At 46.3% G+C, this 12763-nt stretch overlaps 1 protein-coding gene across 9 annotated transcripts in view; it reads right to left on the bottom strand.

Moving 5' to 3' along the window:
* The window catches only part of LOC147717616 (uncharacterized), a 392319-nt gene that overhangs the window by 68112 nt on the left and 311444 nt on the right, over positions 1-12763 (bottom strand). For 8 of the 9 annotated variants that reach the window (XM_086924400.1, XM_086924404.1, XM_086924399.1 and 5 more), the window contains one exon: positions 1837-2061. The exons of the other annotated variant lie outside the window; for it this stretch is intronic. In XM_086924400.1, coding sequence (XP_086780526.1) covers positions 1837-2061 — 225 coding nt within the window. The remainder of the gene's footprint in view (positions 1-1836; positions 2062-12763) is intronic. 9 annotated transcript variants of the gene reach the window in all.

The following is a 12763-nucleotide window of genomic DNA, read 5'->3' as shown; positions in this document are numbered from 1 at the left end:
TCTGTGTATGTTGGGGAAAAATTGTGAGGTTCCTGTTCATAATGATGGAGGGGTTCCACAGGAGCTGGAGAAGTTGTGGAAAGTCTCTTTTTTTTAAGGGAATTGTATAGGATTCCATGGGAGTCTCTGGCATAAATATTCGTTTGCATATGGACAGTCTCCCAGTGTCCGAGTCGATGAATTGTCTCGGCTCCTGGTCTTCAGGCTCTTCTGTAGCCTCCATTTCCGTCAACACATGTGTAGCGGCGCCAACAGATTTTTTCGGCTCGAACATCTTTGGGCGCACCGAGGGTGGTAACCCAAACTTGATAGGTGTCGACGCAGCTTGAACCTGTCAGACAAGCTTCGGCGTCGGGGCCTTCTTTGGTCCGACCGATGTACCCCTCTCCTTGATGCGTTGGAGCGACTTTGACACTTCTCTGGCCATGAACGGAGTGGGCTTTGTCGACTCGACAGGGTCCTTGGAGCCGGTCTTCGACTTGTCTGTAGGCCTTGACCTCGGATCGATCCAGACTTTAGGCGCGGGTCTATTGTGCGAATCGATACTCTTCGGCGTCTGCTTCGATGGCTCGACAGCCTTGACCTTGGTCTTCGGCGCCCCGACCAGTTGCTCGACGACCTTCTTGAGTTTTCCGGCATCGACAGCCATTTTAGTTTTCTTCGGCTCCGAGGGGTTTGAGGCCTTGGAGCTGACCAGAGGCACAAGCACTTTCGGTTTCTGCAAAGACGCTGTCGGTTTCGATTTCTTTGTATCGACCGATGGCGGTTTCGAAACCGCAGGCTCTTTAGAAATGTTCGAAGCCTGGCCTTTATGCGGGGCTGTAGAACGAGATTGTGGATCTTGGGTAAGGCCTAGTGGCGATCCCTCAACCCGAGCCTTAGTGAGTGCGTCATCTTCGGCCTCTGTGCGGCCGGGTTAGCTTAGCTCTTCGCCTGAGCTATCTCCTACCTTCTCGACGACGCCCTCATCTTCGTCTTGTACCTCCTCGTCTTCGGCGTCATACTCTGAGTAATGGCCTGAAGCCGGATCGGAGCAGTGTTCCTGATCCTCCAGATCAAGGATATCCTAGTCTTCGGTCCCGAAGATGTTCACGGGAACAGGCGCTGACTTCTTCGACTCCAGTCGAGTCGCACGTCGAATCTTGAGGGTTTTCTTCGACCTGTACCGGGCACAGGCCATACAGTTTTCGTTATGGTCTGGGGACAGGCATATGTTGCACACCAGGTGGACATCGATGTGCGGGTATTTTGCATTGCAAAGGGGGCACTGTTTCAACGGACTCCTTTCCATTTCAGATCTAAGATCGGGTAGAGTATGGAAAGAAAAAACCTGTTGAGTCCTCGATGTCCTCTAAGAAAAGGCACAGATACCGAACAAAACAATACCGACGCTATTGAAAGCCTTTTGGCTTTACAGAAAGTTTTCCTAACTTGAGCTAAGATAGTAACATCCGAACCCAATGGCGGAAAAAAACAATCTGAGGATGGAGAGGATGCCCATGCGCACTGTAGTCCAGGGGAGGAGCCACCTATCTTGTGATACTTCGAAGACTCTTTCAGGACAACAATATGCAATCATCCGGACCCAACACTAGGCGGCGATCTATGCAAAGATATGAATTCAGCAGCCCACATGCCTCGAACAAAGAGAAACTATATATTGAGTGTGATGTGTTAGTGTGGACAGAAAAAAATGAAGGAAGGATCAGAATAAAAGGTGGAATGCAACATAAGAGAGTATTAGATTAAGAGGGCTGGAAATAAGGAAAAGGAAACCTGCAGGGAGAAACAAAGAGGGTAGAAATGGGCTTGTCAAAAGATGTGCATGTACCACACCTGGCTGGAATTTGATGACGCAGTCCTCCCCTTTAGAGGGATCCAGAAGCTTGATGTTGGGAACCTGCTGCAGAAGGCCAAGTACATCTTGGTACCCCAATCCCCAACTGAGATCATCCAGGTCAATGCCTCGCTCATGACTGAGAAGCTCAATCAGCTTCAACACCCTCAGACCGCTAGCAAACGTCGGCCGAGTGATCACACTCAGAATTTCTTCATCTAGCCCTGTGGGACAGAAAAGATTAGAAAGACTGTTAGTGCCATCAGATTAAAGGGGCAGTCAACTCTTTCTAGTGCAGTACTGCCCTCCCAAAAAAGGGACGATTAAATCTTGAACGATGAGTTGCAGTGTGTTAGTTTAAGTGCATTTGTATTGGGTCTCATCAGGGATTTAAGGCTGAAGAGACATCTGAAATAATGTTATGTAATGTGCCAACCGAACATGAAAATCTAATAATTACTTTGATTATTTCAGATGTCCCTGTATCCTTAAAGCCAAAACACTCATACCCGGCAATAGGGTAGACATTACGAAGACTGAAAAAGTAACAAACTATATGGTATTAAGGGCTAAACAATACTGTAAAAAGTTGCTTGTTGCAAACACACAAAACGTTTGTGTTACTATTTAATTGTCTGTCAACGTCTTTATTTTGGTTTCCTCTTCACTTGGGTCATAATAATGCCCTAGACCTTATGTGGCTATTTCATGCGTATTATAAATGTATATGTTGTAAAAAAACAATAAAAACGATATTGAAATAAAAAAAAAATAATCCTAATTTTTAAGGAACGAGTGCGATGATTACTTGTAATATGTTTATACGGCATTGATTGCATGAAGTGACTCAATCAATCAATATACTTGCTGGGTGCGACTTGTCACCCATGAGGGTATAAAGGCGCTAGCAGGGTCCAGAGTCTCAGTCGAAGAGCTTGACTTAAATGAGTGACATAAATGATACTAATGAGAACCAATATTGCTAAAGAATCACTATAAACCCAGGTTCCCATGGATTCAAGGTTTGCTCTTGTTGCACATTTTTTTTTTATACAGCCTGTAAGCAGAAATTGCTTCAAGCAAATGGCGGCTCCTGTACTCTTGCAAAATGCTTCTGTCTCTTAGAAAATGCAAAAATACCCCACTGTTCACAATGTATGGAACCACTCACTATTTTTACATAAAAACATAACTATTAATGCTGAATACACTTGCTATTGCAATTAATCACAATACGCAAAAAGACACAGGTTATGTTATGTTATGTTATGTTAAATTGGGACTTGTATAGCGCAACGGCTACTCCAAAGGAGTGTCCCGGCGCTTTGAGCTCCAAACCAAAAGTGGGACAGGAAACATAACAATAACAGAGAAAAGGGCCACAGAGGGGAGAATTATCCGGCAAACAGCCAAGTTTTCAAGTTTTTCCTGAAGACAAGCAGATTAGAAGTGCTCCGCAGGGACAACGGCAACGAGTTCCAAAGCTTAGGAGCAAGAAAGCTAAAGGACCGGCCGCCTAGCCGAGCCTTTTTGATACGTGGGACCCGAGCCAAGGCCAAGGTTTCTGACCTAAGGGAGCGTGCCGGTCGGTAAAAATCAAGCCTCCTCTGAAGATACTTGGCCCCAGTGCCATATAAGGCCTTGTGGGCGAGAGTCATGGTCTTAAACAGTATCCTCTTCCGCACCGGGAGCCAGTGGAGGGATGCAAGAAGATTAGAGGCACTAGTCCGACGATGAAGGCCAAAGATGGCACGCGCAGCAGCGTTCTGAGTGATCTGCAGGCGTTGGAGGAGGTATTCAGGCAGGCCCAGATATAGAGCATTGGCATAGTCCAATCTGGACCCTATGAGGGCCTGAACAGTGATCCTCCGATGTTGCTCCGAAAGTAAGGGGAAAAACTTGCGCAACATTCTGAGGATGCCAAAACAGGTTCCCGTAAGGGTAGAAACCTGGGATTTGAGCGACAGCTCATTATCGATTTTGACTCCCAGGTTCTTGGCCCACTTAGATGACTGTGTGGGAGGGAACTTGTCAGCAGGCCACCAGCCTCGCCAGTCTGGTTCAGAGGGGCATCCGAAGAATAGTATTTCGGACTTATCCGAGTTGCACTTGAGGCAGGTGGTAGTGTTCCCAAAAGGGAAACGTCTGCACACACTCTACAAACCAGTTTTAGTATCTCCAAATTCAGTACACATCAAAGTATATGTTTTATAGAAAAAGTAATGAAAAAAAGGGTGCTAAAGAGACTCAGGGCACCTACCACCTCGAGGTGCCGTTAGTGCACACAAAAGTGATACACATACAATCATGCAAAGTTTTGAGAATCTATTGACAGCCCTCCTGTAGACAAATAATGCTAACAGTTAGGGCACAAGTTATAAGCCCTGCTTATTTCCAATATATCAAGCTCTACTCGTTATAGAGTTTTACAAGAAGGGACACTGATTACAGAGTAATATTCAAATAGGTGTTGTCAACACAAGGGGTTCCAAAATATAGTCCACTTACTTCGTTTTCTTCAATCTTTATTCTTTCAATTTTTATAAAAACAGATATTTCCAGCAATAAACAAAGATCGTCTCTATGTCGCGACATAGAGACGATTTGGGTGAAGAGATGTGATAGCAGCTATCATGCTGTTCAACTTATCATGGTTGTAAATTTGACTTCGCGTCTTATACTGGCCCGTTTCCGAGTGTTCGCATTTTGAACCCGACTGTAACTTACATACTACTATCCGCCGAATAAAATAATATAAAACTAGCTTATTTTGCTGGGACGCCCTCGTACTTCTGGGACAGGTGCCACAAACCGGAAGACTTTCCCCATTTCCACTACGTGACGCATTCCAGGTGGGCGTCGATATACCACCATTTGTTGTCCTTCGTGACGTTGACGTGCTTCCTCTGGAGGTTCCCACCTTTGGTCACCATCTTCGGATTCTTTTTTCTTGCGTTATTCTTGTTTTTCCCCTTATTTGTAAGTCTTGTTCATCTTTTTTTTTTTTTTTATAATTTTATTTTTGCGGCGAAAGTATCAAATAGGGCACATAGCATACAGTCATCAAATCAGTTGACAGGATATGGACAGGTAGGTCAGGTCCATGATGAGTACACAGCCACGTTCAGCCCACATCCCGGAGGCAGGGCGGCGACAAGGTGAACCCATAATCAAGCAGGAGGACGTGCACTCATGCATCAAATATCAGTTTAGACAGTATCAATGACTACGCCATTTTTGATGTCACAATACCAAACTATATAACTATAAACACTAACAAACCCCCCCCCCCCCCATGAGTGGCAATTCTAGCGCTGATCCGAACACAGAAGGAGAGATATGCAAGGGCCAAGGAGGCCTCGGTCATAACAGTACACTGCGGTCAACTGGGAGTTACGGCTAAAGTCAAACATATCCAGCATGGAATGGAATGGAAGCATGGCCCAGGAGACAGTTACATCGCTTCCCGATCTCCCTCACCCAACCCCCCCCCCCCTCCCCCTCGTCAGACTCTGAGGAAGCGGAGGAAAACAACTCAGCGCTGGTGGCGTCCGAATCGTCCTCCCCCATCCCCTCGATACACATGACTCTCCAGGCGAGCAGGTCTTCCTGGAGCTTCACGTCTCTGCGAGTGTGCTGCATATGCGTCTCCTCCGCCAAGGCCCATTCCCTGGCATCTCGCAACCATAGGGGTATTTCAGGGGCCCTCTGGCCCATCCAGGTAATGGCCACCCGTCTCCTCGCTAGAACCAAAAGCAGTTGAAGCAATTTGTAAGACAGTCCCTTCCTCCTAGGTTTGGGAACTAACGCCAGTAAACAATGAAGCGGGTCAAGTTGCAACCGAATATGTGTAATCCGGCTAATGCGACCCACCACCTCGTGCCAGAAATCATGAACCAAGGGGCATTCCCAGGCCAGATGAAGGAATCCCGCTCTTACTGCACCACATCTAGGGCAATTATGGCTTCTATCTGAGGAAATGCGGTGGAGGGAGACAGGTGTCATATAGGTGCGATGCACAAAGTTAAAATGAATTAGTTTGAAGCGCGCATTGCAGGAAACCTTGCGAGTCAACAATCCAATCCGCTTCCTCTGGGCCGGGTCCAATTCGATCCCCAGGTCTGCCTCCCAAGCCCCCCAAGCTGGCGCCACCGGGGGAGTTGAGTCCCTGCGCATAGCAGAGTATAGTAGGGAGACTAAACGTCTACCCCTACCACAGGATAATATAACGTCCAGGGTACCAGTGAGCTGGGGCGCCTCCGGGAACTGAGGCCACGTCGTTCTGGCCACATCTCTAAGGCATCCGTAGTGCAAGTACTGGCCCTCCCTGAGTCCAAAAGAGTCCACCGCTCTCTCAAAGGACACAAAGGAGTCGTCCGGATAAAGATCCGCGAGGGTGTCGCAACCTCCCAGCCGCCACTCCCGGAAGGACATATTCGCCTCCATCTTGAGAATCGGGGCCAGGATCCAAACGGTTAGCTCCCTGTGGAACGGCGCGCGCCGCAGAACCCTTTCAACGAAGCGCTGCCATATATTCGCCGTGTGCCTTACGACATAGGGCAGAGCACCAGGGGCGCCCCGGCCTTGCATGAACGCCTCCTGCAATTCTCTGTCCGAGGCCACACCCGCCAACAATGCCAACTCCCAATTCTCGTTGTCAGCAAACCACCTGGCCGCCGGGAGAAGCTGCGCCGCATAGTAGTATAAGTCGAACCTCGGGGCCTCTAGGCCACCCTCCTCCCAGCACTGTGTCACCGTGCGCAGCGCTACCCTGCTACGACCACCCGCCCATAGGAGGGAGGTGAGCAGTGAGTTCAGCGTGCGGAAGATTCGGGGAGGCAACGGGCATAGGGTGTTTTGTAGCACATAGAGTACCCTGGGGAGCATCACCATCTTGGCAACTGCCAGACGCCCCATGAGGGAGAGCGGGAGCGTATTCCAAAAATCAATGGACTTCCGGAGGCCAGCAAGTATTTTGTCGATATTATGAGTCAAGAGAGCGTCGTCGGAGGCGGCCACCTGAATACCCAGGTACCGGAACGCCACGCGTTCACACCGGAGGCCCAGGTAGCGAGAATCCGCGTCTAAATCGGGAATGGTAGGAGTCAGTGGGAACACCAGGGACTTATTGACATTCATGCGGAGCCCAGAGGCCGCGCCAAAGCGGTCCAAAAGCCGCAGTAAAGCGGGGAGAGCCTCCAGCGGGGAGGTCAGGTAGAATAGTGCATCATCGGCGTAGAGGGAGATGACATTAGTAGTGTCCCCCACCACGATACCCCAGTCATGCAGCTCCCTGCGGGCAGATACGGCCAGGGGCTCGATTGCGAGAGCGAATAGGAGGGGGGACAGGGGGCAACCCTGCCGAGTACCCCTCCCCAGTGGCCACTCCTCAGAGCGGGCCGACCCCAGGCGCACCCTAGCCCGGGGTGCTCCATAGAGCACCCGGATCCAGTCGCGAAAACTCGGACCAAATCCCATCTTTAATAGGACATGCTTCAGATAACCCCAATGCACCGTATCAAAGGCTTTAGCCAGGTCAACGGAGACCAAGACATGGGAGTCTTGTTCATCTTTAATCCCCTTCCTCCTGTCTCATCTTTCTGGCGGAGGAGGGTGGGTTCGCTAGTGAATCCAGAAAGTCTTCAAGCTGCAAAACTACACCGAAATGTAAGAAACTATATGTTTTGCAGTGTGAATCTTTCTAGATTCACTACGCTGTGCATAGACTTTGTAGCGGTTTGTCTTTATTGTGGTGGCTGGGTGGAAGATGAGCGAGCACTGGTTACTGAATATGTGTTTTAAGACCTTCTATCCCACTTGCGCTTCTTTGTTCATTTGGATATCCACACCGTAGTGCTTAGTGAACGTGTGCACTGAAGACCATGTTGCAGCTTGGCAAATGTCTTGAATTGGTGTGTTAGATAGAAACGCAACTGTAGCTCCCTTCTTCCTTGTTTGAGTGAGCATGAGCTGCTCCTTGTAATTCTTGCAGAGCTTGCTTGTGGCATAGGTGAATGGTTTGTGCAATCCATCCTGCAATGGTATTTTTGGGAACTGGTTGTCCCGAATAACTGCTTGTGAAGGAAACAAAGAGTTGCTTTGTCTGTCTGCACCCCTTTGTCCTTTCTTTATAGTGCATCACCGCCCTCCTGGCGTCCAGTTTGTGTATCAAAATATTGAACTCAAATACAGTACTGGCATTTCTTTGTTGATTGTCTTATTGGCACAGCCTTACTGCTTTAGCTAGAACCCTCACTGTTGCCACTTATAATAGCGGGTGCACACCCGCGAGGTTCTTTAAACTGCTGTTTAAGCTCTGATTATTTAAACACCGGTTGTTTTGGTTCACTGTTGGATTCCTCCTCCAGTCTGAGCCCCCCTCTCTCCTCCCCCTTTGAATATTTAAGTTGGATTGTGAACACGAGTTGTTAGTGCATGTGTGTGAATGAGTTATTTGGAGTGGTTGCTGCATGACTGTTGATTCCCCTAGCAACTAGATTGTAAATCTAATATGTCAGAAGAACAAACCTTCGCATACAGCGAAGATCACATAAAAAATCTCCTAAAAAATCCTCCTTCTTTCGGTTCCGCTACTCTCAGTAGTACCGCACAAACAAACAATGAATCAGATAAATTAATTAGGTTAAAGAAAAAACAAATCCGGACGGATTTACACGGCCACTATCTTCTCCAACACCTTAGGTCAGGCACTATACCAACAGGTTTGATTGTCAAAAACATCCCCGTAATTTTCACGGAAGACGATATATACAAAAAAGGATTTAGTTATATATGCAGCAGAGACTTAATGGTTTTAACAATTGAAACGGCACAAAGATTATCTATAGCACAATTGGAGGAGATTGAAAAATTGGAAACGGAAATTAAAGCCAATCCATTGATTCAAGACTCTAAAAATCTTCTTGAAAAAGTTGAAAAGGAAATCCTAGAATTCAAGGATTACACGGTGCAACAGAAAGAGAACAACTTCGACAGAGACAAACGGAATTTTTCTTTTGAAAAGACCTATCCTTATTTGCAACAGGATTTTTACTCTCGCCCAGAAGCGAGACGCTTCTTATCGGACAATCAAGGTAGATCCCGAACAAAATATCTAACTTTCTCTGACACATCATCATCAGGAGGAAGTGACTCTGAACCTGGGACATATAGACCCCAATTCAATCGGCGGGGAGGTTATCAACAACAACAATACCAACAAAACTTTCAACAAAATAAACAACAACAGCAACAACAGCCTTTTTTAGATCAAGGCCAACCCAAACCGCGCGGCAAAACAAGATACAATCAGCCATGGGAGATGTCGACGAGGCGACAAAATTACAAAAATTAGGGACTTCGTCTGTAATCAATCTCTCTAACAGAGCTCTATCGTCATCGGAATTAAGTGTATTGGAAAAGGGACTCACGTTTGTCCCTACAGAACCCCAGGACTTTGTTAGACTAAAGCTTCGATGGAGGTAGGATCCAGGGTTGCCTTGAGGCTGTGTTTCAGTGGTTCCATCATAACAGCCTCAAGTGCAACTCGGATAAATCCGAGGTCCTCTTTTTTGGGTGCAGTTCGGACCCGGACTGGAAAGTGTGGTGGCCTGAGAACATGTTTCCACCAGCAAGTTCGTCCCAGGTGGCTAAAAACCTCGGGATTAAGATCGACAATGGCCTCACACTACGCTCGCAGGTAATCGGTCTCACTGGCACCTGCTTTGGCCTACTCCGGATGCTTCGCAAGTTCCTTCCCCTGCTATCGGAGGAACACAGGAAGATCACGGTGCAGGCGATTATAGGCTCGAGAATAGACTATTCCAACGTCCTCTATCTCGGCCTGCCAGAATACCTGCTCCAACGGTTACAGGTTGTCCAGAATTCGGCGGCACGTGCCATCTTTGGACTATCTCGCCGTGCCAGAGCCTCGGGCCTCCTGGAGGCTTTGCACTGGCTACCTGTCCGGAAGCGGATAATTTTTAAGACTCTTACCCTGGCACACAAAGCCTTGCACGCCTCCGGAGCTAGATATCTTCAGAAAAGGCTGTCCTTCTACCTTCCTGCTAGGTCGCTCAGGTCTGAAGCCTTGTCTCTTGCTGCAGTGCCCCGCGTGAAGAGAGCTCGCATCGGTGGCCGCTCTTTTAAATTACTAGCGCCTCAGTTGTGGAACAAACTGCCTGTGTCCCTGCGCAGCACTCCTAACTTGTTGGCCTTCAGGAAGGGGCTTAAAACCTGGCTTTTCACCTCTTAGTTTCGGGCCCTATTAGGTTTCCTTTTCTTCTGTTTTTGTTTACTTTCCCTGTTGTGTTATGAGATTAGTGTGCAATTCAAAGCGTCGGGACACTCTTCTGAGTAGCCGCACGCTATATAAAACCTTTGTATAACATAACATTGTATAACATAGCTTGAATTCATTGAATTTTGCAGAAAAATTCGCCTGATTGCATTTTTTTCTGGCAAAGAAATAATGTCGCAAACGGAAACCACGGGTTTAAGGAAGAAATCTACCTTTTGTCCACCAGCCTTCAAAACACCTAAAGAAGTGATATATTTTGAGAAAACTGTATTGTCAGCTATTGCAATGGAAGAAAAAAAGAATAAACCTTTCATCAAACACAATCTGTCCAAAAAAGAAAAAGATGCACTCTTTTCTTTGAGAAATGATGACAATATTATAGTCAAGCAAGCCGATAAAGGCGGCTCGATTGTTATTTGGGGAACCAATGAATACATAGCGGAAGCCAATCGACAGCTACTTGACATAGAATGTTATCGGAAAATACGATCTGATCCAACAACTGAATTTCAGAGAGAACTTGAAAAAATATTGCAGGATGGTTTTGACCAAGGATTTCTGGGCAAACAAGAGTTCAACTATCTGGTTAATAAACACCCAAGAACTCCCTTGTTCTATGTACTCCCAAAGGTACATAAGAATGTCAAATCTCCGCCAGGACGCCCCATAATATCAGGGTGTGATTCACTTTTTGAACCCATTTCCAAGTTTATTGACTTTTTCCTAAAACCGTTCACATTGACAGTCAAATCCTTCTTGAGAGACACATCGGATTTTCTGTGCAAATTAAAACCACTACCATTCACTGAAGGCCGGGATTTATTAGTCAGCATGGATATAGTTTCACTATATACTCAAATCCCCCAAGACCAGGCTCTGGAAGTGGTGGAAATCGTTTTGGACAAAAGAGATCGACCAGCAAGGATTCCTACGGACTTTATTCTAAAACTGGCTAGAATGGCGTTGACTAAAAATTACTTTAAATTCCATGAGGACTTCTTCCTACAAATAAAGGGAGTAGCCATGGGCTGCCCCTTTGCCCCTGAGCTTGCCATTCTTTTCATGAGTGAATACGAAGACAGACACGTACATAACAACAACCCCTTCTCTCAATGGATAGGGGGGTGGGTGCGTTTCATTGACGACATTTTTTTCACATGGTCAGGCACAACGGAACAACTAGCTGATTTCCATGGATGGCTAAACAATCGCACAAGGGATATCAAGTTCAGCATTCAGTCATCATCTACAAGACTTTCTTTCCTTGATGTGGAAGTCTATTGTACAAATGGACAGTTAGTGACCACTCTTTTTAGAAAAGAGACTGACCGGAATAAATCCTTAGATTTTTCAAGTAATCACCCGCGCAGCTTGAAAGAAAATTTACCAATAGGCCAATTTCTCCGTATACGCCGAAATTGTTCATTCAAAGATGAGTACATGTATCATGCCAACATACTCTCAGAGAGACTATTGGATCGCGGGTATCCATCCAAATTGGTCAAACAAGCAATAAAACGCGAATGGTGGACACCACGAGAAGAATTACTAAGGAAGACTGAGAAGAAAAAGTTGGAGCACACAGTGTGTGTCACCACATTCGGAGCTTCATCTAACTTTCTCAAAAAGACCATCAATCAAAACTGGCATCTGATAAAAGATGTTGACACACAATTAAACGCCAAACCACTTTTTGCCTTTAAAAAGGATAAGAGCATTGCGAACCAAATAATCAGAGCAGCCGTCCCTACCAAGAAGGCACCCACAATACGGGAGTTTGTCAACTTACCACCCGTCACAGGACACAAAAAGTGCGGCACATGCTTGTGCTGTAACTCGACAATTGAAGGGAATGTTTTTCAACATGAAGGAATCTCATGGAAGCATAATGCTTTCACAAATTGTAAATCCAAGAATTTGATCTACGCCATTCTATGCCCATGCGTAAAATTGTACATAGGAAAAACTAATCAGGAAATCAGACAGAGAATCTCTCAACACAAATCACGAATAAAGAGAAAAATTATCACAGCACCCCTTGTACAACATTGGATCGATGAGTCGCATGGTGACCTCGATTTCAAATGGACTGTCATCTCGAAATTAGAGCATGACCAGAGGGGTGGAGATTTGGAGGCCAAACTTAAACAGCGAGAAGCTATGTTGATCCTGAAATTCAACTCAGTCACTCGTGGCTTAAATGAAATGTCGGAACTTTATAACCTATAAACAAAAAGGTCTGTCCTCCCATGAAGCTAGTATATTCACATACTTCTTGACACCTTCTAAATGACCCCTCACTTGTCTGACTCAAATAAGTGACAGTGTCACCGAAATAGCATATCAACTCCTCAAGACACTGAAAAATTGTGAATGCTCTCAATCCACCTGAAATGCGTCACGCTAAACATGCTACAGATAAAGGACAAAGCAAATATTTTGCACAAACACTGCCTCCTCGGTTCACAAACTACAAATTCCATCAATCTAAGCAGATAAAACTTCAAATCCCATCAACCCCAGCAGCGGATCCATTTTAATATCCGGGTCAACCGGAACCATTACTCACGCGCCTCAGTAATTGACAAGGATGCGAATGGAGGAGATTCGAACTACCAACACCGGTA

The sequence above is a fragment of the Lissotriton vulgaris genome, chromosome 5 (assembly GCF_964263255.1).
Source record: "Lissotriton vulgaris chromosome 5, aLisVul1.2, whole genome shotgun sequence".
In the NCBI taxonomy this organism is placed as follows: domain Eukaryota; kingdom Metazoa; phylum Chordata; class Amphibia; order Caudata; family Salamandridae; genus Lissotriton; species Lissotriton vulgaris.
Note: the sequence above shows the minus strand (reverse complement) of the source record. Positions and strands in the feature narration are given on the sequence as shown.